This window comes from Engraulis encrasicolus, chromosome 15, assembly GCF_034702125.1.
Source record: "Engraulis encrasicolus isolate BLACKSEA-1 chromosome 15, IST_EnEncr_1.0, whole genome shotgun sequence".
Lineage (NCBI taxonomy): Eukaryota > Metazoa > Chordata > Actinopteri > Clupeiformes > Engraulidae > Engraulis > Engraulis encrasicolus.
Window position 1 is genome coordinate 5,986,827 of NC_085871.1, and position 24,416 is coordinate 6,011,242.

The following is a 24,416-nucleotide window of genomic DNA, read 5'->3' on the forward strand; positions in this document are numbered from 1 at the left end:
GGAATACAGTGTTTAGTCATCTCTGATTTTCAATTAATTTTAGTTTTGTATGGTCATTCAAAGGCAATACTAATTAAATGCATGATAGATAGATAGATAGATAGATAGATAGATAGATAGATAGATAGATAGATAGATAGATAGATAGATAGATAGATAGATAGATAGATAGATAGATAGATTAAACACACACACCCACACCCACACCCACACCCACACACGCACACGGCGCGCGCACACACACACACACACACACACACACACACACACACACACACACACACACACACACGCACACGCACACGCACACACACACACACACAGGCCTGTCTGTCTTACCAATTTAAAACCCACCTAGGCTATAGTCTACAATATACTTGTGTGATATGTTTAAATGGTTTGGGGTTGGGATAGGCTAACTGTAATAGTTGTGGCTGGTGGCTGACAAAATTGGGATTCCTTTTTTTTTCTTTTTGGCACAAGGTTGTTTCCCAGATGTCTGGTTGTTGATCTGTCCTTATAGGGACAGCACGAACGCTTGGGCTGTTCCATTGCATGGAGGATGAGGTCATTCATGCCAAGGCGTAGGTCTGTGCCCAGCTAATAACACTCTTGGGTGTGCCTGCTTTTCTTTCATTTTCCCCCTTCCCTTTTTCTGCTCTTAAGTATTGCACACTGGTCATCATCAGAATCACCTGCCATAACAAACTCACTATATTTAGTCAAATTGGAGACCTTGCAATGTTCAATGATTATTCCCATGCAAAAAAATAAACGTCTAGATGCACAACAGTTAACACCAGTCATGAACGATGTATGTACATGGCTACAGAATTCACACCTTCATCGTAATGTGTCCAAGACTGTCTGCATGTACTTCACAAAAAGAGGTACCACTGAGCTTGATCCCAGCATCATGGTGCAGGGGGAGAAGCTAGATGTTGTTCAAGAATTTAAATACCTTGGCTTAGTTATAGACTCACAACTTGGTTTTAAGCAACATGTTAAAAACACTATAAGCAAAATAAAATATAATTTATCTAATTTTAGGCACATTAGGAACAATTTAACCCTTGAGTCAGCAACATTGTATTTTAACGCAATGATCATGTCACACATGTCTTACTGCTTAACCAGTTGGGCATCAGCTAATGTCACAACACTAAAAGCCATTACAACATTATACAAACAAGCACTGAAAATTCTAGACAGAAAGGGCTTCCAGACAGGGCTACGAGAGCCAGTTCCAGGGGTGATTCCATTTAGAAAGAACGCGTTTAGTCAGGCTGTTACAGAGTCTCTTACAGAGCTTGTCACAATTCCCAGTAAAATTAGAGAACTGCCAACAGTAAACTCTTTTAGTAAACAGTTAAAGTTATGGCTACTGGATTATCAATGCTGTCGACATAATCTTACATAGTTAGTACTGGCAGCTGTTTAACTTATTTGGGTATTGTATTTTGTATTATATATTTCAAAATGTGTGTGTATTTTTGACTCTCTTTTTTTTACAACTGTGTGCAATGACTGTGTATTTTTAGTATTGTTTTAACTTTTTCTTTTTTAAGGAACATCAAACCTGTCAAGGGACAAAAGACAGAAATTAGCCTCTTGGCTACAATCTTGTATATTTAGCATTTTTGTTTAAATGTGCTGTCCCTTTCTTAAATAAATAAACTTGAAAAATTTAAACTTTCTGTCTTTTCCCCCAATTTACCGACAAAAAATGTAGCCTTGTACCTAAGCTAATACAACTTGCATTAACTTAATATAATGGTTCCAATTATACATACACAGCCTGGATTGTATGTACAGTATATCATGAAAGTGAGTACACCCCTCACAGTTTTGCAGATTTGTGAGTATATCATTTCATAGGAAAGCATTGAAGAAATTTCACTTTGACACAATGATTAGTGACCTTTTCACAACATATTTAACTGCTTAAATGTCTTGTTCACTCAGAAAAAAACAAAATACAGCCATTCATGTTTGAACATGTACTCACAAAAGTGAGTACACCCCAGACTAAAATCCGGTAGAGAAGGGGTCGTGTTGGCTCGAATCGTCTTGAAATGAAAAGGGATTAAAAGGGAGGTCATCTGTGTGCGTTTCAACCTTTCTTTCCGTTGAACTTTTGCATTTTGAGTGTGCACCTGGCTTAAATAGACTGGTGTGAGATTTGAATGCAATCCTATGGTGAATATTATGATCTGCTTCGGTAGTCACAGTGCATGTTGACATGCATGTTTCTTTTAGGTGTATTTCAGATTGCCAATGTTGACAGCATTCATGCATCCCCAAACCATGTCAGTCCCACTACCATGCTTGGTTATTGAGAGGATAAACTTTTTCATAAAACTCCCTTGTTTACCACCACACATGCTTGACACCATCTAAAGCAAATTTGATTATCTTGGTCTCAAGAGAGATGAACAGACGAAGGATATGGATCACTGGAACCATGCCGTGTGATCTGAAGAGACCAAGATAAACAAATGTACTTTAGATGGTGATCCTATATAACAGCATTGTAATGATTGTTCATGGGAGCAGGAACGCAGACGGGGGACAAAGGTGTCAGCTTCCCCAGGCCCATGGGGATAGGGGGCCCTAAATTGGGTCCTCATTACATTGTTGCATGCATTGGATGGCCCTTTAGGATGACAGTCCTGAGCCCGGCCAGAGCCGTCAGTGGCCCTGCACGGGACACAAGCTCGATCTCAGGCTTGATCATCCTGTACCTGCTGACCACCTTTGAGGAGGTTGTCTGAAAAGAAAATTATGTAATTGATCTGCAAAGCAGGGCATCAGGTCAACTCAGGGTCATGCAAATTGCAGCACAGAGACTGACCAGTCATCAAAAGTGTCTTTTGCATCTCAACCAGTCGTTACACCCACACTATCTCTCTGTGATTGTCCACCTTACACATCATCACTTCCTTGTCAAGATATGGTAGCTCATCTTGATGAAGTAGCACACGACCATTAACACAGCCCAGGCACAAACCCAAACCCATCAGGGCACTACTGTATTGCTGCATGTTGTAATGGCTTGGTAGCGCAACTCGTCGAGTAGTTCATATCTGTGGCACCATCTCTACATCACAGGGGATGGATTCCAATCTGTGGACTTCCATCCTCCCCTGCTCACTTGCCTGCTTGTGACCTCACGATGATGTCACGGACAACAGAAAATGTATTTAATATCTGTCAAAATCACAATTCTAATGCCAATTTCTCATTTTCAATTGGGATGGTGAATGAAAAACAGTCCCCCAAAAGTTGTTGTGGCTAGGCTGACAGCTGGGAAACTTTGTTTTCTCCATGGAGGAGGGGCCAGGAGGCGAGGCGAGGCCACAAGCGCAAGAAGAGGACGGGAGTGTGCATATTGGAATGCACACAGGGAGTGCCCGTTCACCTGCAGGCTTTATGGGATTCCCTCATGACGACACTTACTTATCTAACCAACAAAGAACCTTGGCAAGGCTATAGTGAGCTCGAAAACAAGTAGTCTCTTTCGAATAGCAAAGGTCAACTCTTTAAAACACCCACCCAGTGCTCCACTGCATCCAAGCGACGTTCAGTACCTGATGGATATCACAATGCCCTGTCACATTCATTTGAAAAAAAAAAAACATTTGACTAGCATTCTCACACGCAACATACAACATTTTATCAAAATATTGTAGGCTACAAAAAATAAACCTCAAATCTCTCTGCGTTGAACACAGAAAAGAGCACAGCAGTCTAAGACAGAGCATAACTTGGTCACGAAGGTGCACCTTTTGCTGTGAATTGGATACACATGGGTGTGGTGCTGACAAATCTAGATCTAATGAGTAAATATGAATATATTCCATGGTGAAACATACAGTATATCAGTGTGAATGTCTAAATGACTTCAGCGTCTACATGATGAATGCAACACATTAAACATTAAGTCTTATTCTATGTCAGAATCTGATTTGAATGAAACCAGCGTGTTCGGTTCCTTGGGTTCACAAGTGTTTGTGTGTGGGTTGGGGGGGTGCGTGTTACAGAGAGATAGACAGCCAATCTGCTGCCCAACCAGATGAAATTAAATGATGGTAATATCAATGTTTTTTGGAGAGTTTTAGAACAGATTTTGGTATGACCTATGACGCTTTTCCACTGCACTCTTCTTTTTAAATAAGCGAATCAAAGTACTTTTGATTGTTACAAAAGAAAATCAAATGTTTTCAATCTTCCATCTATTTTTAGAAAAGGATGAGTGGAGACGGGAATGACTCAGTGCAGAACAGTAGCGCCATCCAGTGGAGAGAGGTAAATCTTTGTGGGAGTAGTAGATGAGTACAACATACTGGTAAGCCAACAACATGGTCCAACTCAATATCTAACACACCCCCCCCCCCCCCCCCCCAATCCTCTCCTTTTGCTTGTAGAGAAAACAATGGAGTTTCCTCACTGTCAGCATGGGCACAACAACGTGTGGGGGAAACCCCCCCCCCCTTCAACATCCTGATTGCAAGTGAGAAAATGACCATTCAAGTGTGTTTTTGCCTCAATGACATTTAATTCAACATCCTGATTGCAAATGAGAAAATGAAAGTTCAAGTGTGTTTTTGCCTCAATGACATTCCTGGACTTGACTCAGATCACAAAGCCACAAGCAACAGGAGAGGAGGAGAGGTTAGATAGGCCTACTGAGCTGGGGCCAAAGGGATACATATTAATCTGCTTCCTTCAGCCTCCAGCCTTGTGCCTCAGTCATCGAGCAGTTCTCCATACACAGAAAGATGCCTTAGATGTGGGTCTGCATGCAGTGCTTGATTCACTGTCTCTCCTCCATCCCTCCCTCCACAGGACGAGGTGCAAGAACGGAGAAGCACAGAATCAAAAATGTGACCGGACAATAATATAGAAATGTACCCAAGGTGTCTATTGTCATCATGTTTTGGGGTCAGCTGATGCTACTGCAACGAGATTTACAGTGAATATCTCCAAGATATTAAATGAAACTTCATTTTCACCATGAATTTAACAAAAAAAACTTTTATTCTCCAACAACTGCTTTTCACTGTACATGCTGAGGTGGGGTAGCCATGGCATGATCGGCGAGTGAATTGAGATGTTCTTGTCAAGACCCATCTTAAAATAAACATTATGTAACTTTTACTTGCACACCCCAAACACACAAAATGTTTATGGCAACAATGTTTTTTTTCCCATACTGTTGTTAAGTGAAAGGACACATAAAAAACCCTGTGACAATATTTTTTTTACAAACTGTACAAATATCTGATACCCAAGTTTCCATTTACCCTTAGAAAACTGTCCATCATCATAATCCTGGATTCCTGCCATTGTGGTCAGGACCAGAGCTGTCCAGACATTCAGCCACTGTTTCATTCCAACACAGTTGACTTATCGGAGTAACTCTTGTACCTGTCTCGGTCATAACAATGCCATTTTCAAAGGCTGGTTGGATCAAATTTGTGGCAGGGTTTTTAACTGGACCTGGGACTGACCGCCCTCTGGTCAGGAGGACTCCGGGGCGGAGGGTGCGCAGGGTGCTCCGCTGCGGGTGCGTAGCTGGGACTGGGCGATGTCAGCCAGGGCGCTCTGGATCTTCTCCAGCAGGACGTCCCCGCGGCACACCACGTCCTCCAGCCGCGCCGCCGCGTCGTGATTCTCCTCCTCCAGCTGACGCAGGCTGGCCGCCTGACACACAAACAACAACAACAACAAACTTGAAGCTTGAATGTTTTCATAAAAGAAAAATAATGGATGAAAGAGAAACATGAAGCACTCTGTGGGTTTTCAAACTCTCAGTGTAAAGTTCATCAGTGTAAACCAAGGGTGGGGAACCGAACCGATGTCTCAAGGGCAGTCAACGCAGTTTTATCTGGATTCTGATATAATTTTAATGTTATGAAGCTTCACATGAAATGTTACATATTTTGTAAAGGAACCATAGAAATTACATTTGCAATACATTTCAGTTATATTCAGGGGACCTAGTGAAGGTGGGGTCTGTTTTAAAGTACAGGGGGAAATCCTGGAGTGCATTTCTCGAAACCATAGCTGCTAACTACATTAGCTACTTTGTTGTTTGCAATGCAATTTCCCATTGGCTAACTGCAGACTACAGAACTACAGAAGTTGAAAGCTGGCTAACAACTACGCTTCTGAGAAACACACCCTTGGTTTGTGTTCGTAGTACGGCCCTTGGAGGAATTTGATGTGGCCCCTAATGAAAAAGGTTCCCCACCCCTGGTGTAAACAAATGCCACTGAGCTCTTCTTCAAGTGGATGACTACAACACTGTTAAATTGTAGGCTGCACAGTGTAGCTCTGTGGCATCCATGCTGATTCCAAAAAAATATTGCATGCTGTGATGCCTCACGTCACGACCCATATCTTCAATTTCTTCAAGAGGCTCAAACTGATTTCCAGATTTTTGGAGTGCTGTAGTCTATTGCTATTCCACAAGCAGTACACATTTCCGTTAAACCTTACTGATACTCGTCACACAAATCCTCACTCGCATCCTCCCACTATGTGCAAACTTGGGATGTGTAAATATGGCCAGCAATGTGAAGGCTTTATATCCTACCTGAAGTGCAGCAGTAGATTCTTCACTGGGCAATGAGTCAATTAACACGTCAATATCCTTGGCTGTCCTTGCAATTAGTGCTGCAAAAAGCTGGGCATACTCTGCAATTGCACAAGGGTATGGTTAGAACAGTGCGTGGAACTAATAAATCTTGATCAACGCTTTTTAGAAGACAGAAAAATGAGAACAACGCGTTTTACATACACGTATGCATCCGTTCAGAGATAACGTTTGAAAAAGCTGTAAGCCTAAATGAAATAGGCAGGCTATTTCTACCTTCTGTCGGGTTCGATGGTTGATCTTTGTTGATAGCTGTTTGGATGTTGCTGAAAGAAGCCGGGGGAGAAAACTGTTGCAACACGCCAATTGCGTTGCAGAACTGGTCTGCAAGCTGAAAAGAGAAGTCGAAACAGAAAAAAGCCCACATATTTGAGAGTAGTTAATCAATTTTATTTTCCTCCTACTTCATTTCAAGTTACGAAAAGTGAAAAGCAGATTTTTGACATCCAACACATCGTTGACATTACTGCTCCCCTGTGAATCGGATGTACACAACAAAAAGCTCTTGTTACGGACTTCCTTGACTAAAAATACACGCATGCTCATTTTCTTCGTTCATTGTATCTGAATAACTGCTATACACAGAATAAAGTTATTTAAAATCACATATTTTTTTCTCACCGAGTTGACAGCATCCTGTAACTGCGTTAGCCTGTCCGCCATCTTTGATAATGTCGTCAGTCAGCTGGGTTACATTGTACAATACTATTGGCTTTCCTGAACAACAATGTAACCAATAGAAAGGAAGTTAACATTCTATGTTCTGTGTAGACATGTCTGCTTCAGCTATAACATCAATCAAACAAATAAAAAAAAACATTTTTATATAGCATATTATATCATACTCATTCGTAATTTAATGTGCTGACAGAAAATGAAAAAAGAGAACAAAAATGGAACAGTATTATCTAAAGAGATTGCAATTAAATATACCCTACAAGTTAATCATGGGTTAATGGGTTACTGTTATTAATTTCTTTTAAAAGCAAACAGCTGTGCTGTAAGTGTAGAGAAGGTCGTTGGAGGGTCGTTCTCAGAATGAGAATACCTTGCTTGCAGCCACAGTATGGCTCAGTAGGCCTGTTGCACTAGGCCTATGTAGGCTGTTCCTTTCATGTTTGAAATAATAATAATACACATAGCAGCATTGTAGCAGCGTGGTGTGTTGTATATATTGTATTGGCCTATTGCTCTAGTGAGGTAGTGCAGGAAGGTGCAAATCGCATAGTGCAGTTCAAAGGGAAAGGATAATGTGGTTCTTTTCCCGGGGTGGGGGGTACAGCCAGGGCCGCTGACAGGTTTTACCGGGCCCGGGACAAAACCATCTGAAAAGGCCCCCTCCTCAATACATACAATGTAATGGGGTCCCAATTCTGGGCCCCTCCTTTCTCTGGGCCCAGGACAACTGATCCCTTTGTCCCCCCTGTAAGCCCGGGCCTGGGTACAGCAACAACAAACAGCGCTGGTGTATTGTATATTGCAGGGCCAAGGCAGTTCTTGGTAGTGGTCATGCTGTGCTAAGGCATGCTGTGCTAAATCTGACTAGGGAAAGGCCCAATGATATGGATTTCAAAAAATAACTGTTTGTACTGTAGACACATTGACTTCTTTCTCGTTGTTTAATGCACGTCTACTTTGTGGTCATTTAACATTGTGATGTCTGTCAAATGTCACCTTAAAGTGGTGTAGCATCACAATTAAATGTTGCCAAGTAAAATCATCTGGTGTGCGGACTTCTTCATGTTCCTATACTTGTCTCACTTCCCAGCACTTAGTCTTTATTGTTTAAGTGCATTTGTGTTGAATATTGCACAGTAGGATGGGCCTACTTTCTGTTTTTTTCCCTTTATGTTGTAGCAAAGACTGCAATACTATGTATTATCCACTTGGTGGAGTTGTTGTGCCAATAATGTTTTGTTCTCTGTACAAACCCCAACTCCGATGAAGTTGGGACGTTTGATAAACAGTGAATAAAATCAAAATGCTACCATTTTCAAAACATTCAATCTATTCATTAGATGGAGAATAGTGAAAAGACAACATATTAAGTGTTAAAACCGAGAAAAAATATTGTTTTGGGGGACATATGTACTCATTTCTAATTTGATAAATCCAACACGTCTCAAAAGAGTTGGGACGGGGATCAGTGAAATTTAGTAAACATCCAAATAAGATAAAACAACAAAGAAGAACATTTCAAAATGAATTGTACTGACGGACAATATAGGTGTCCAGGTATAAGATCATCACAGAGAGGCTGAGTCACTCAGAATTAAAGATGCAAAGGGAATAATTACCATAGTTATTACATACATTTTTGAATTCGCTTTGATTTACCACGATTGAGTGTATATAAGACATATTTTTGTTAATAAAATCATTGTATAGGTTCATGACATCATGAAATATATATTGGCTGTAGTCTCACTCTAATTCCTGGAGTGCTAGAGCTATTGAAAATTGACCATATTAAGAATGCTTAATGCAACGAAATGATACAGGGGTTTAACATTCTCCTAAGCACCTGAGCTCACTTGAAATAGACCCAGAAGACATGGGAAACTGTCCTTTGCTTACAGAAGTCAGCAGAAGTTGTAGAAGTCCATTCTTTTTGACAATAATAGAGCATTGCACATCCTGTGCTACAGTGAAAATGGACCATCCAACTTGTGTTAGTGCTAGCTTCAAAAGTCAGCCTCCATGATGGCATGCGGATGCAGTAGTGCATTGGTTAAGATGTTCTCACTCATCTGTAGAGTTAAATACAGTGCTGAATGGTATAAATGGGTTTTAAACAGCATGAAAAGCCACTCATGCATTATATTTTGAAGGGAGATCTTCGATTACTGCCACATAGTAAGGTCAAATTACATTCTCTACTATGTTTTAACAGTTTGGCTCCATCATAAGGACCAGCAGGTGATAAAATGGTGGGTTTTTGGTCAAGACCTGTCACACTGTAAGCACTACAGAAAGGAAAACATTGCAAAACATGACAAGGAATACACACACCATTTAAGCTGGTGAAATCATGTCCAAGATAGGAATTAACACTGTTTTTTATATAAAATCATCTCATCGGTTAATGTATTTAACTGTTAAGTGTTTGTTTGTTTTGTTTTTAGTCTTCCTCGACATTTGCTGCCATTTATTGTCCCCGTCCCAACTCTTTTGAGACGTGTTGGATTTATCAAATTAGAAATGAGTACATATGTCCCCCAAAACAATATTTTTTCTCGGTTTTAACACTTAATATGTTGTCTTTTCACTATTCTCCATCTAATGAATAGATTGAATGTTTTGAAAATGATAGCATTTTGATTTTATTCACTGTTTACCAAACGTCCCAACTTCATCGGAGTTGGGGTTTGTACATCGGAAGTTTGCTTACTCACAAAAAAGCAACGTAAGGAACTTTTCATGCAAACGCACAGATATGAAAACTGACTTAACGTGAAAAAGTGCATGTGTAATAATGTGAAATCGGATGTACCATGTGAATCAGTATGAAAACCTGCTTGTGCATGGACAGATACATTTCCCATTCAGATCTCACACACATCCAGTTCCTTTTTTGGCGGGTGCAGGGTCAAGCAGGGTCAGGTTCATGTGGGCAAAGATGACCCTAACACCGATGAGTTCCCATTTAATCCACTTTTATTTGTGTGACGTTTCAGGGTCACGATGGCCCTTCCTCAGACAAAAAATTCCTCAGTTTAGTTTGAGGGAGGGCCAGGGTGGCCCCGAAACATCACACAAATACAAATGGATTACACAGGAGCTCATCCGTGTGTGGTTCATCTTTACCTACATAGACAAATATATTTGAAATGTTAGGTGAAGATTCAGCAGGAAATCTACAGATGTCTTAGTACATAGTATGGCACCAAGGGCCTTGATTCCATCTTCATAGCGCTTTCCAGATGAGATGCACCACTGACATAACCTGATACGGGATAAACATGGGCTAGAATTGGTGTAGGACTGGGCAGGCCTCTTGGAATCGGAAGGTTGCAGGTTTAGGTGAAATTCTATTGAGCGAGGCACCTTACCCACTTTGCTTCAAGTACTAACCAATAATAACCTAGTACCTACAAGTTATGAACGTAATGTAAGGTGTGTGTGTGTGTCTGCGTGCCTGTGTGCGTGCCTGCATGTGTGTGTTTGTGCGTGCATGCGTCGACTGTTCAATGGTCGTTGAACTTGGCTTACCCCAAACCAACTAATGAGTAAACCTCTTTAAAGGAGATGGCTCCTACACATCCTCACAGACACTGACACGTGCACTTGCTGCAGTTTTAGTTTTAGTATAAGCCTTATGAAGATCCAGGGTGATCGAAACTTTATGTTTTTTATATAATCAAGTTTATTTTTTGGAGCTTATTGGCAGTGTGCAGACCTACCTCCTTCAACATTTGCTGCAGTTTGCAAGTAGGCTGGATGACATACTGGATGACACACTTTTTAGCACTAAATGTGTGAGGGTCAAAGGTCAAATTCAAAATCCGAACACAGCTGGGGGGTGTTACAAAACCAACACTGTTTCAAGTGTGTCACTGTGTTTACAGCAGTTTTATGACAAATGGCATGAAGCCTTCTGTGTAGAATAAGTAACTTATCCGCAGTTTCATAGAAGTTCACTTTCCGCTGGACACTATTGGAAATTGGCTTGATCTGAGAGCAGTCAAATTTCAGACTGACTTCTGGTCATTCACAGTCATAAATGTGATGTCTGATATCACTTTAGGCCTGCAAGTATGTTGGCTGATTGAGGGGGTGTATTGCTTTACCAACAAAACCTTTCAGCTATGCGGTCAAGAAATCCACATTAAAAATGGGCCGGTAATAGGCAATTAACCATAGGGCCTATGGCAGAATATTATTACATTGCATTTGGCAGACGCTTTATAACCAAAGCGACTTTCAAAAGAGGATATCATCATAGCCAACATCACTAGCAAATACAAAGTTCACAGGAAATATACAGAACATGTGCAGATGCAAAGAAGGGTTAGTTAGTGTTTTTTATTATTATTTTTAATTTTTTTAATAAGAGTACACACACACACACACACACACACAAACACACACACACACACACACACACACACACACACACACACACACACACACACACACACACACACACACACACACACACACACACACACACACACACACACATCATATCAAGAATAGACGGCCTTGACATTACAACCATTCAACTCAGACTGCAATACACAGGGCAACCAGAAAAGAAAACCACCAGTGCCTTTTGACGGGAAGTGTCAAGTGAGGGGGTAAAATAAGGAAGAGAGTAGAGATTGGTGCTGAAGGCAATCCCACGCAACACGTGATGAACGATGTAAAAGTGTACTGTAGTTCAGTAATACCACTCGGATGAACCCACTTAACATCCCAGGATAGTCCACTTAAATACGGCTATCAGTAGCCTAAAGGACTGACAGGAGGGAATATCGCCTTAAAACTTTAGCCGTCAAAAGTCAAGTGAATTCAAAGATGACAGAACTTCATCGATGACCTATAATGCCTTGTACTCAAATATGGAAGGGACGAGCTTCTTACCAGCATTTTTAGTAGTGTCTTCTGCGAGTACTTTTATAATTAGCTACGTTACAGCTGTTTTACGAGGAGATATCGATGTCATCTTCCCATATATCAGGTAAGCTTGTGCTGATGTTGACTGGAATGAGTTGCGCCGTTATGTTTTAATACAGAGCATGATGCTGCGCGTAAAAGGCAATAAACACTTTAACATCGGCATCTTTTAGCAGAAGATCTGACATGTATTATTTTAAATGCATGGCGATTTTGTGGTTGACCAGTTGAACTCTTCCCTCACTCAGTGACGTGAGGGAAATGGTTTCGTTTTCTCTGCAAATGTTGCGCTGCATCCGTGCAAAGCGCAATCCCAGCTGGAGAGTGGGTCATTTAAGGACACAACCAAGCAGCACAACATTGCAAGACCCCACATTCTAGGTATGGGTAGAGGTAGCGTGAGTTAGCCTAAATTAAGATGCGTTTCGTTCTTAAATAGAAGACTTCTTGTGACTCATCTTGGAAAGGCAGTAGCACGTTTGGTTAAGTATTTGCACCCAAGCTTTACACACAAATGTACTAGATTTGGGCATTTGTGTCAGAAAATAAAGGTCAGTTACAGCTACCAGCTCACAGTCACCATAAAGATAGGCAAAAGCAAGATCTGTGTTGAGTGTAAACTCAAGACAGCTGCCTGTCTAACAAGAGCTAAACATACAACATTCTTTAGATTAGACTGCTGGTTTTATCTGAAATTGAAGTTAATAAACAGAACTAAATAAATATGGGGCAAATCTACATTCTTTCATTGGCATATGTCCGGTTTTGTAAACAGGAAACTCTATCACTGTCTGACATCTTTTGGAGGTTTGCAAATCACCAGAAATCTGAGCCACTGAGTGTTTGGCAATGCCATAGCCTATCCTGTGGTGAAAAGTGGTGACTCCACTGACTGTGTCATTTTGGTAATGGTCAGTGAAAAGGAAGATTAACTTTTAGCTGCAGTTTGTGTTCAATCAGGTGGTCATATCTTGTAACCTGCCAGTGCCTAGGACATGTATATAGGCTATAAGATAAGGGGCCACAGCCAAGCAGACACAGATGATGATCAGTGTTGAGCAAGTTACTCAAAAACTGTAATGCATCACTGATTACATGCTACTGTCTTTTCAAAGTAAGCCCTTGCACTACAATATTACTATATTTAAAATTTAAAATATTTAAAACTTAAAAGGCATTACACTACTTTTGCTTTACTTTAGTTACTTTCGCCCAAATAATTAAATATGGATCTGGCCATTTACTGTATAAATCAAGCTCATGAGTCTTGACTCTTTCACCTCGCATCCAGGAGGTGTTTTGGCAGCATGTAGACTAGCAGGTTCAGGAATAGCTTCTTTCTAACCCACTACACCATTAAAATCCAGGTTACAGTAAAAGGTATTGTAACTTAAGTTACTAGCATTGTAACGAATTACAAGTAACACACCCCCCCCCCCCCGCTCCCCATGCCTTACATTACTTAGTTACAGCAAAAAGTAATGAATTGCAGTAATTCATTACTTTTGTAATGCGTTACCCCCACATTGATGATAATAGAATGGAGTTGATGGCGCGAGAGACTGGCTGTATAGTCTATAATAGGACCCAGAATTATGGCTGGGTTCAATAGTCACAGATACAGTACATGGAAACAGGACAAAATTAGACATTTTAGAAAATGGATAGAGTGAATGCCAACACTGCCTGGATGAAAACATAACTAGTGTTAAAATTCTTTTCAGGCGAAAGCACGTTTCAATGTCAAACAATAGAGACAATCAACAAAATGTTAAATTTAAAAGATGTGCGTTTCAAACCTGAAATAATCTAACTAGACAAAGACTTTTAAAAAAAAGTAAAATTAAGGAAGCAAGGGGAACCGTTCCGATATTGGGGTGTCACTAATAACCTATTCTGAGCTGGCCAGAAACAGGTGCAAGATAAGAGGGAAATGAGACCAACTGCTGTTAAATCTTGTCAAGGGGGCCCTACCGTGGCCTAACGGTAGGGCACTCTTCTACTATGCGGCCGACCCAGGTTCGATTCCTGACCTGGGTCCTTTTCCGGCCCTTCCCTGTCTCTCTCTCCTCACTTGCTTCCAGTCATCATCTTCACTGTACTATCGCAAACAAAGTAAAAAAGACCAAAAAAGAAAAAAAAAATCTTGTAAAGGGAGTTATTACAGCGTCCAGGCGTCGAGAGCTTCTTAATGTACCATGGCCCCTACCATGTACCATGGACTCTAAACCTATGATGGGACAGTCTTTTCCCGCCAGACCTACTTCTGTGACCTCTTGTCCATGTGACATGGGCTTCAGCCACAGTAAACTGTAGCCAATCAGTTACAATGAAACGATAGTAACATTCACAACAATGGCTTGGTGTATGGAGGGTACTTGCTTTTTGCCTTTTCTGCAGGTCATCAGTTCCAGTAGTGTATGCATTGTTAGTTACACTATTGCTGTGTTACGCGGAGATGTTGTGGTTATCTGGCCCTACATAAGGTAGGTCTTCCACCTTATGCTGGATAAGTACAGCTTTATAACCAAATGAAAATGATCATGCAAATGATATCCAGTCACAAGCCTGGATCTGATTTTTTTTATATACGTGGATTTGTTTTCCATTAATAGATATTAATATTGGGGGAATTAGTGCACGGAAAACTGTGCTCACTGAAAGCAATGCCAAAAGATCCATACTGCTTCTATTAAAAAAAAGTTAATGTTTACAGTAGGCCTACCTGAAAGCAAATCTAGTGAGTCATTTAATCCCGAATCATTTAATGATTTACGCAGGTTGATTTACTACAGCTTATGTGTTTATTTAAGCCCTTTGTCCTAAGTGTCAGGTGGGAATATCAAAGATACAGAGTAAACTTTTGTGTTGCAAGGAGGAGAGCACTTCATCTACCATCGGTATCATTGTCTCCAAAAACAAAGTTATAAGACATTACTCCTGTTTCTTTGCTGATGTTACATTGTTATTACATTACACTTAGCTGCCGCTTTCATCCAAAGGGACTTGCAGTTGCTTAGGTACAGTAGGTTCAGATTGTACAGCAATCAATGTGTGGTCAGGTGCCTTGCTCAAGCCATGGATGGCATGGAGTTCAAACCCGTAATCTTCCAATTTCAAGCTCCTAAACATTATGCCATGTCAGGTGTCTTAGTAATGCTGTAAAACGTAAAAGCAAACAAAAACCTCATGACATGGTGGACTGTGAATGTTATTGTAAGGGTAGATATACGTCGAAATCACACTGTGGATTTCACACCCCAAGCTGCATTTCCTGCCCAAGAAGGCTGTGAAGGTTCTGTCATGTAACATTTGATCTACACAGTAGTAGTTATTCACACAGTAAAAATACCAGTGTTAATATAAATCTTAAAGAGTTGAAGTTATCTCCATTTCATATAACATTTGGTTGAACAATAAAGACTTGTAATTTGACTCTCCATGGTGTTGTAAATACTCTGAATTTATATACAGTACGTTTACTCCAAAATATTGACACCCCATTACTCATACTCACATACTTTACAATTTAACTTTACTCCACATGTTTACTCTATTTATTACATATGAACTAGATTCCACTCTGTTTCTTGACAGTGATACAGGGGCGGAGCCTCCAGAGAGCTGTATATTTGGACTCCTGACATCGCTGACAGCCATAGCAAGTAAGAGCTGTCACTTACATTACTCTTCTAATACATCACCGTTCTAATACAATATGTTCTCTGTTTTGTGCGTTGTTTTACTGTTGTTTTATCACTGTATTTTTTACTTGGCATAGAGGTGCAGTCAATTCAAATATGTCTACTCTGCTGCTAGCCTGCAGGTGAAGTTATTGACAAAACAGGCCAGTAAATGATGGATTTAGTGTTCACACAGCATGTGCATAAACACAAACAGACTGGTAGGCTACTAAGGATCTGTGACTTGTGCATTCTTATTACAGCATTGGCACACAGCTGAAGTTCACACAAATTTCTCACTCTGTCTATCTGAGTTTCAATTCCTGTTTTCAGGAACAAGAACTTTTCTCTAAGAGTCCCCACAGAGCACATGTGCTTCCACACACCATCTGTGTGCTGGTTGGTTTGACCTGAAATGAAAATGTAGAAGGCATGAGAACTGAAACTAGACTTACTAATTGACATTATCTACATTATAATCAAATCACTATCCCCCATATATTTTGTGGAAGGCTGAACTATTTGGATGTTAAATCTGACTCATTTGAAAGGTAGAAAGGTTGTAAACTTTGCTACTTTTGTGTTTCATCTTGTCGTTCACAATTCAGCCAGTAACATTAACCACTTCGCCAGGAAAAGATAAAGGCATATCATTGTGCTTGTTTGGAAACAATACAAAATGCCTACTTTGACCTCTGATTACTACTACTATTACTATACTGACTAACAGTCACTGTTACTTTTTCTGTTCAATCCACACACCGTGTCATACTACAGCATGTCCCTTCCGCTTTTGTACTTCCAGTTCGAGTGTGGCTGCATCTTTCAGCCATGTGGTGGTCACATGTGTAGTAGTGACTTAACAAAACTGGATGTTTGTAGGGAAATTACTTGTTCTGGTATAGGAAGGACCTTTTACGTGTAGGTATTAAAGGATAACTTCACTCAATTTCAATATGCAGTTGTAATGCTCACACTACCCTGGACTTGTCAGTGCCTGAGATTTTTTTCTCTCTCTCTTCTCTCCGAGATCCTAGTCATTGTAATGGGGGCAGGTGTTTGTTTACATTTTAAAAAAACATCTTGATTTATTCCCAAAAACATCCAAAAAGGTTATGCAACATCAGCAGACAACTAATAAACAGCAATACCTTTTGGGATTTTTTTTGGAGTAGTCCTATGTTAAGATTTTTAAAAAAGTAAACAAAAGCTGCCCCCATTAGAATAGCTCAGATCTCGGTAAGGGCTGAGCCGAAAAATGCGGCATCACCAGGTACTGACAAGTCAAGGGTAGCGTGAGCAATACAACAGCATATTGAAATTGGCTGAAGTGATCCTTTAAGGCACTGACTGGCAGTGAAAGTTTGGCCAAGTCCACTGCTTCTTTGCTTGTTTGAATCAAACCACATTGCTCAGCCTTGTGCTTGTTATATGTGTTTTGTCAAAAAAGCTCAATCTAATCAAATTCAATATTATGTGTACCTTAAAGGTTTGGCTACCATGTATGCACGATATAAGTTTATTGAGCGGCTGATCGACAGGACGGGTGGGATGCGGCCATGTGTTAATAAGGCTGGACTCCTGTTCGGACTGCTCTCCTGTTTTGGAATGTGCGTTGTAGCCACGTTTCAGGTAAGGTAGCTCATCTTGTATCCAGTCAGTTATTATTAACACACTTATTAGGGGTCGAGTCTTGCAACACTTCCCTTCAACTATTATTGAGAATATGTACTTGTGATTTTAAAAATATGAATGACAACAGAATGTCAATTGCCATCCATTTATACGTCAAAAAACGTTCAATAAACTCAATCTGAGGCACTGTTATGAATATGTTTTATGTGATATAAACTAGTACATGTTCATACTTTATTTCTAAACCACACTCCTGGCTAACCACCAGCTCAGCTAAGAAATGTGGAATACACTGTCAACGGCTTTTTGATTATCAAAATATTCAATTTCCGATAAACATAGACATTTACAGTACTGGTAATATTCTTCCTTTTCCCTATCACAGGAAACGGTGGTGGTAGTGGTCCATGACCTGGGCGCGTTGTTGTTCTTTGTGACGGGAGTAATCTATATTTGCATCCAGACGTACATCTCACACAGGGCCCACCCCTACGGCTCCTCCAAGGCCATGTGCCGGATCCGTACTGGCATCTCCCTCCTCGCCCTCCTGGCTCTCATTCCAAGTATCCTTTTTCAGAACACATCATTTCAAATTGTATCACAAAACATGGAGCAAATGTCTTGTCCCCTCTTGTGAAAATACATGAAAAGGTTGGTTTGTTGATTAACCAATCATTAACTCCTTAGTGCAGAGCTTGTGTTATAACCCTACTGTCACCAAATATGTAATGTCTTAATCTATTACTTAATGCCTTAATCTGTTACTCAGCAAATAGTGAATAGGCCCGCGGGCAAGCCCATCTACTGTACACTAAGAGGCTACGATTTAAGGTTATTATTTCAGTATAATGATCTTATAGCCTATATACAGCATACGTCTTATAGTCTTATAATCATATGTCTATAGTATGTAGATAGATAGAGACATGGACAGACAGTACCACAGTTTAGTATGCGGGCAGCTCCATTGTTTGTAGTTGCACCCTGTGTTTGCACAGTCTTTGTAGAATTGCCTGGCGAGCTAATGATTACAGTCATTGTAAAACAAAGGCATCTATGAGCAAAGGAAGGTGCGATACTTTTTGGATGGCTTTGAATGGATGCATATTCCTTAAACATGTTTCCAAAGCTGTCGTCTGTGCTCTTCTGGTGGGAAAAACCAAACTACACTGGAATGGAGATGAAAAGGTGAGACATGAGGAGAGGGTGATCCTGTGTGTGTGTGTGTGTGTGTGTGTGTGTGTGTGTGTGTGTGTGTGTGTGTGTGTGTGTGTGTGTGTGTGTGTGTGTGTGTGTGTGTGTGTGTGTGTGTGTGCGTGCGTGTGCGTGCGTGCGTGCGTGCGTGCGTGCGTGCGTGCGTTTGAGGGATTACACTCACACATACAGCATGACTCATCTGTCCGAGAAATCCCAGGACCAGCAGCGTTTGAGTCTGACCCTTGGTCATTTCCCAATCCAACCTACTCTCAAATGCCCAGTCATTTCCTCTTATACTCCAGTCTGTACTATCTAATGTTAGAAGAAAATGAATAAAACAGTATGAGCCTTCTCATTTCCTCAAACAACAGTACTGCTGTATTAATAACTATAGGCCAGCTTTCAATGGGAAAAAACCCGCCCTGACGTTCGTGGTTTGTGGTGGGACAACACACTTGACAGCTGTCTGAAGAGCATGGGGAAGTGGAAGTGCGGTGTAACTGATTGCAGTGCTGCCCTTTGCCTTCTTGTCTTGTCTCGTGGTCCATTATCAGGACTACGGCTTTCGGCTGGCCAGCGCCGTGTGCGAGTGGACGGTGGCCTTCAGCTTCGTCTTCTTCTTCCTCACCTACATCAGGGATTTCAAGGTGGGTCAACAGTCAACAGCACGGTGTAGCCCCATAATGCATGCCATTCTGCCATTCCAGTGGAACACTCTAATAGTCGTTGGAAAGACTTAACCACCATACTACAACTACAGGACTATGACCTATGGGGCCTTACAATTATGGCTCTGCCGTTGTGACCCTGGTAATCAGCAACTTTATAACAGAGACCTACGGGCTGAATGGTCTAACATCTAAGGGTAGGTTCCTATCAATGAAAATACGTGAAAATATGTGGTTGCATTTACTGGTACTTCTCCCTGTCTGTTGTAAATAAAAATAAGCTTCATAAGATAATCAACATGGCCAGCAAGATTGCTTGCCAGCCACTAAATAGCATGGCCATGACTGTTGAAGCAAGGGTGGTAAAGAAGGCAAATACCATATGTGAGGATCTCTCGCACCCCTTACAGCAAACATATGAGTTGTTGCCCTCAGGTAGGAGGTTTAGGATGCCTTCATTTAAGACAAACAGAGCCCGCCGATCATTTATACCTACTAGTATATCCATGTTAAATAAGACTAGAGATGTACAGGATCCAAGATCCGGTTCCGGATCCGGCAGGATAATAGGGTTTTTCAGGCTATCCGGATCCAGCAGGATCTTAAGCAGTGGATCCGGTATCCGACAGTTACCTAGAAAACAGGATCTGGAGCATCTCTACTTTTTACGTAGCCTAGGCTTTTCAGTCACTTTTACAACCCCAATCGCTGCATGGAGTGAAAGCCCTTTGGAAGCGGCCGTTCAAGGCAGTGTGGCAGTAAGCCAATGAGTTTTAAACATAGTTTGCGCCAACGTAATAAAAAAGGCCCACGTGTGCGAGTAGGCCATGTGTTTCAACCCTTTCGTAGGATCCGGTATCCGGTTCCGGATCTGGCAGGATCTTAAACAGTGGATCCAGTACCCGGCAGGATCCTAAAAATCAGGATCCGGTGCATCTCTAAATAAGACAACTGTAACTTGATAGCACATTGCACTTTGGTACTGAATAACTGCACTTCTTGTCCTATAGGGGGGGGGTTGTGTTTGTCTATTGTGTTCTTGTTTATTGTAATGTCTTTGTAATTTTATCAGATGCACTGAAAATGGCACAGAACAATTTTCCGAAAGGACAAATAAACGATCTATCTATCTATCTATCTATCTATCTATCTATCTATCTATCTATCTATCTATCTATCTATCTATCTATCTATCTATCTATCTATCTATCTATCTATCTATCTATCTATCTATTTGTATGACATTGTGGTTTAATGTCAAAGCCGATGTGGCCTTAGTTTTAGAAGGGCTCTACAAGGGTCTGATGTTGCGAGGGCTCACAGAAAAGTAGAGGAAACGAAAGTAAGAAAGTCTGCATATCTAACATGCCATTTGAATTCATTCACCCCACAGCTCACCTCGCTAAACACCCCAGTAAACCGCAGGAGGCTGGTTGCTATGGCTGGCTTAACCACAGCAAAGGGAGATAGTTTTAGATTAAGGAAGCCTGGTAAACTAGACAAACCCGACTGGCGGTGGAAAGTATTTTTGCCTTGATCTAGTATTGCACCATTGGATATGATGATGGAGATGAATGGAGATGAAGATGTAAATACTTAACAACCATAGTACTACACCACTATGACATTACACAGGGCCTTTAGTAAACATTATGACATGGTCATTCTCATTCTGGAAAGAGCAAATTATAACAGTGGCCATGTCTTACGTAAAGGTACACCAGAGATTCTTTAAGTATATAGAGATATGCCAATGTAATAGGTTGCTATGGGCACCTAACATGACCAGGTTCCGGTCTGCCTAAAGGGGCGTGTCATAATACTCCTAGCATTGAATAGAACAGTCCTTAGGTCTGCCTAAAGGCCCCCCCCCCCATTTGCAATAATAGAACCTGGAAACAATGGGCCAATGGAACCTCTCTCTCTACTCTCTCTGGGTACACTGTGCAGGAAATGGTCAAAAAAGGTACTGCAACTATGCTGCTCATTGAAACTGGGCTGCCTATTGTCAAATTTGATCTTTACATGAACGTTAACTAAGTAATAAACAAATGTTTTGTAGTATGGTCCAATTACAGTCATTTTTGCAGATAAAAATGGCTATTTTTGGAAATTCAAAATGGCGGACCATGTAGAAGATCCCCCTTTTCATGTATGAAAAGTGCAATTTTTCCAGTCTTAATGAATACTTTGAATTTGATGGTGGTGCTTTTTGAAAAAGGTAACATTAGTGAATGGGTAACATGGATTCTGGAAATAAACAACCAAAAATCTCACACAGTGTACCTTTAAGGGGTTAAAAAAATAATCCATGAGGCTGTGCTGGCCTATTAAATTACATGCAGTTTCTTTCCCTGGGCATAACCTACCAAGTCAACAACATTCCATTAGCCTACAAAATTCAATATTATTTTTCCTCAATAAAAACATCTACTATAAAGTAGAACTCTACATTTATTATATTTATTTTGTCATTAGTGTTGACACATTTATACAATCAAATGATCGTCAAACAATCTTCTCTTTGCTGTTCTTAATAACACTGCTTAAAACCCCCAGCATTCCTCTGTCTCTAGTCTCTATCATGGTGTACTGTGTTTTTGTGATTTCTTGTTTCATGTGTTGACGGACGCCTGACTTTTTTCAAGTGACACTGTTCCCTGGACATCATTGATATTTAAATTAAGTCTGTGTGTGTGTGTGTGTGTGTGTGTGTGTGTGTGTGTGTGTGTGTGTGTGTGTGCGTGTGCGTGTGTGCATGTGTGTTTATAGCTCTTCACTCTGACTGTACGAGCTGAGCTGGTGGAACAGGACTAAGAGAGATGGAGAATCATCAAGAGACTTTTTATACTGTTTGCTTTTTTATATAAATTTACATTTACACTTGTTGTATTAACTGATATTTTTGTATGAATCTAGGTTATTTTTTATATTGACTTCTGGTATGTTTACAAAATCGCAAATACCTCTGGGGTACTTTCACTGTTGTTGTTATACTTTTTCACATTTCAGCAGCCACGCAATGAAGTGAGAATATGTTTTTTTATCTGATGATATCAATGTGCTTACTATACAGCCGTAATTGTGTACCCATGCACTTACTGTACATACTGGATAAGTAAGAGTGGATTGCTCTATTGATCTACACATTTTTGTATTTTTCCTATATAATAGTTTAAAGCTGATTTTGCAACCGTTTTGTCATGTGAACATAAACTGACCATTACAACAGGACATTGGCAACAGGCCATAGGTGGAGATACCCATTGTGAAATAAAAACGCATGATCATCTTAATGTGTGTGTGTGTGTGTGTGTGTGTGTGTGTGTGTGTGTGTGTGTGTGTGTGTGTGTGTTGCAACCCTGGGATTGCCTCTACACCCATTCCCTGAAGAGGAAGTGTAGTAGCGGTTAGCACAACTTGAACACTCCCTGGGCAACTCTCTTACCCCATGACTGTGTTAAAGAAGAAACCCATGATAACCTTACCCTCCTTACATGTGTTTTGGAATATACCGTACACTGGAGTGTAAGCAGGAGTGTACAGAGACCTACCATTCTAATAATAACATTTTAGGTACTAACTCCATTAGCATGGCTTAAGGCACAATTCTTAAAATATCTTTTGTGTCAGACATGTTTTATCTTTTACCTGACATGTTTTGAAAGTGAGACTTCCGCCTTCATCAGAGGGTCACATAGATGTTGATGTGTGACTTGCTTTAAAACAGCTGATGTTGTGGAGGTGTGACCTTCCCGTCAATATTGACAGGTTGGTCACACCTCAAATCAGCAATAGCAGGCCATTGCAGAAGTGAAAGCCCTGTAATGACCTGGGACAATGCCAAAATCACACAGCAAGAGAACACATGTATCACTGTTGGATTAAGGAGACAATCGAGATGAGAAAAGGGATGAGGGAGCATACATGCTGTCTCACACCTGGAGGACCACCATCCCGAGGCCACAACTCTTATCAGCAAGCAACCTGTCAATATTGATGAGAAGATCACACCTTCACAACATCAGCTGTTTTAAAGCACGTCACACTTCAACATCCATGCGACCCTCTGATGGAGACGTCAGACGAGTCTCACCGTGGAAACATGTCTGAAATATTTTACATCTCTGAAAAGAAGAAACTTTTAGACATAATGAACGTCATACAACTACAGTTCAAGGTTGTTCATGATCAGTCAAAAAACAGTGGACACTGGTCAAACGTCAAGGTCAAAATGGGACTCATGTCTTGGCCCCTGTGAAATGGTTGACTAGCTAGAACTTAAAAAGGACTTGGGAGGCTGAAGATATAGTATGTAAAGGGCAGATCATATAATTTGCTTTCAACACCATGACCAAATGGATGCCTTTTCTGTGGCATTTGGAGGCGAGGGCAGTTATAGACACAGATTTGACACCATAGACCATTACCAGCAACCTTAACTCTTTTGAGCAGAGCCTCTGTTTATAACCTAATTTTTACCAAAATTGCAATGACTACCGGTATTTCTTAAACTGTTCCGTAACGCCCTCAGTGATGTCATAGCCATGATGTGATGATGTAGTGAAGTGTTTTCAGGAAAGAGTGAACAGACCCGCCACCAGGCCCATCGGCACAAAGGCTACAACTCTGTCTTGTAAACTGTCATGTCATGTTGACACGTCAGCTCTCGCAGAATGACTTCTCAATAAGGTTGGCAGTATTGGTACCTGCCCGAGTATGAATTTATCTCTTTTGATTATAACCACTAACATCAGAGGACAAACAAGTGGAAATAGAAGATTACTAAGGGCACTGCTAGCGTAAGTGGTATTGATGAGTCAGATGCATGAGCATTATATATACCCTATGTCCTTGAGTAACCTTAAATTTGTTAACCCTCACAAAATAATTATAATAAAATCCAATGGACATGCCTCCAGTGCCACTGAAGTTGTAAAAAAAAGGCAAATC

The 24,416-nt window shown here is 40.7% G+C and overlaps 2 protein-coding genes across 2 annotated transcripts; one reads left to right on the forward strand and one right to left on the reverse strand.

Moving 5' to 3' along the window:
- Window positions 1–5,017: 5,017 nt before the first annotated feature.
- med21 (mediator complex subunit 21) lies at window positions 5,018–7,378 on the reverse strand. Its single transcript, XM_063216888.1, has 4 exons — window positions 7,283–7,378; window positions 6,878–6,992; window positions 6,602–6,702; window positions 5,018–5,706 (listed from the first exon to the last, which is right to left on the reverse strand). Exons 1-4 carry the CDS (start codon window positions 7,322–7,324, stop codon window positions 5,524–5,526), a joined length of 441 nt encoding a protein of 146 aa, XP_063072958.1. The 5' UTR covers window positions 7,325–7,378; the 3' UTR covers window positions 5,018–5,523.
- Window positions 7,379–11,980: 4,602 nt separating this feature from the next.
- On the forward strand, window positions 11,981–22,759 carry dram1 (DNA-damage regulated autophagy modulator 1). The gene is made up of 7 exons (XM_063216887.1): window positions 11,981–12,344; window positions 15,878–15,945; window positions 17,453–17,595; window positions 17,984–18,161; window positions 18,728–18,786; window positions 19,350–19,442; window positions 22,236–22,759. Exons 1-7 carry the CDS (start codon window positions 12,199–12,201, stop codon window positions 22,278–22,280), a joined length of 732 nt encoding a protein of 243 aa, XP_063072957.1. The 5' UTR covers window positions 11,981–12,198; the 3' UTR covers window positions 22,281–22,759.
- Window positions 22,760–24,416: the final 1,657 nt, after the last annotated feature.

Coding starts and splice junctions, on each gene's coding strand:
- med21 (XM_063216888.1), bottom strand. CDS start 7,324: ATGGCGGACAGGCTAACGCAGTTACAGGATGCTGTCAACTCG. Junction 6,993..7,282: donor TACAGGATGCTGTCAACTCG/GTGAGAAAAAAA, acceptor TTCTCTTTTCAG/CTTGCAGACCAGTTCTGCAA. Junction 6,703..6,877: donor ACCATCGAACCCGACAGAAG/GTAGAAATAGCC, acceptor GTGCAATTGCAG/AGTATGCCCAGCTTTTTGCA.
- dram1 (XM_063216887.1), top strand. CDS start 12,199: ATGACCTATAATGCCTTGTACTCAAATATGGAAGGGACGAGCTTCTTA. Junction 15,946..17,452: donor ATCGCTGACAGCCATAGCAA/GTAAGAGCTGTC, acceptor TGTACCTTAAAG/GTTTGGCTACCATGTATGCA. Junction 19,443..22,235: donor CCTACATCAGGGATTTCAAG/GTGGGTCAACAG, acceptor GTGTGTTTATAG/CTCTTCACTCTGACTGTACG.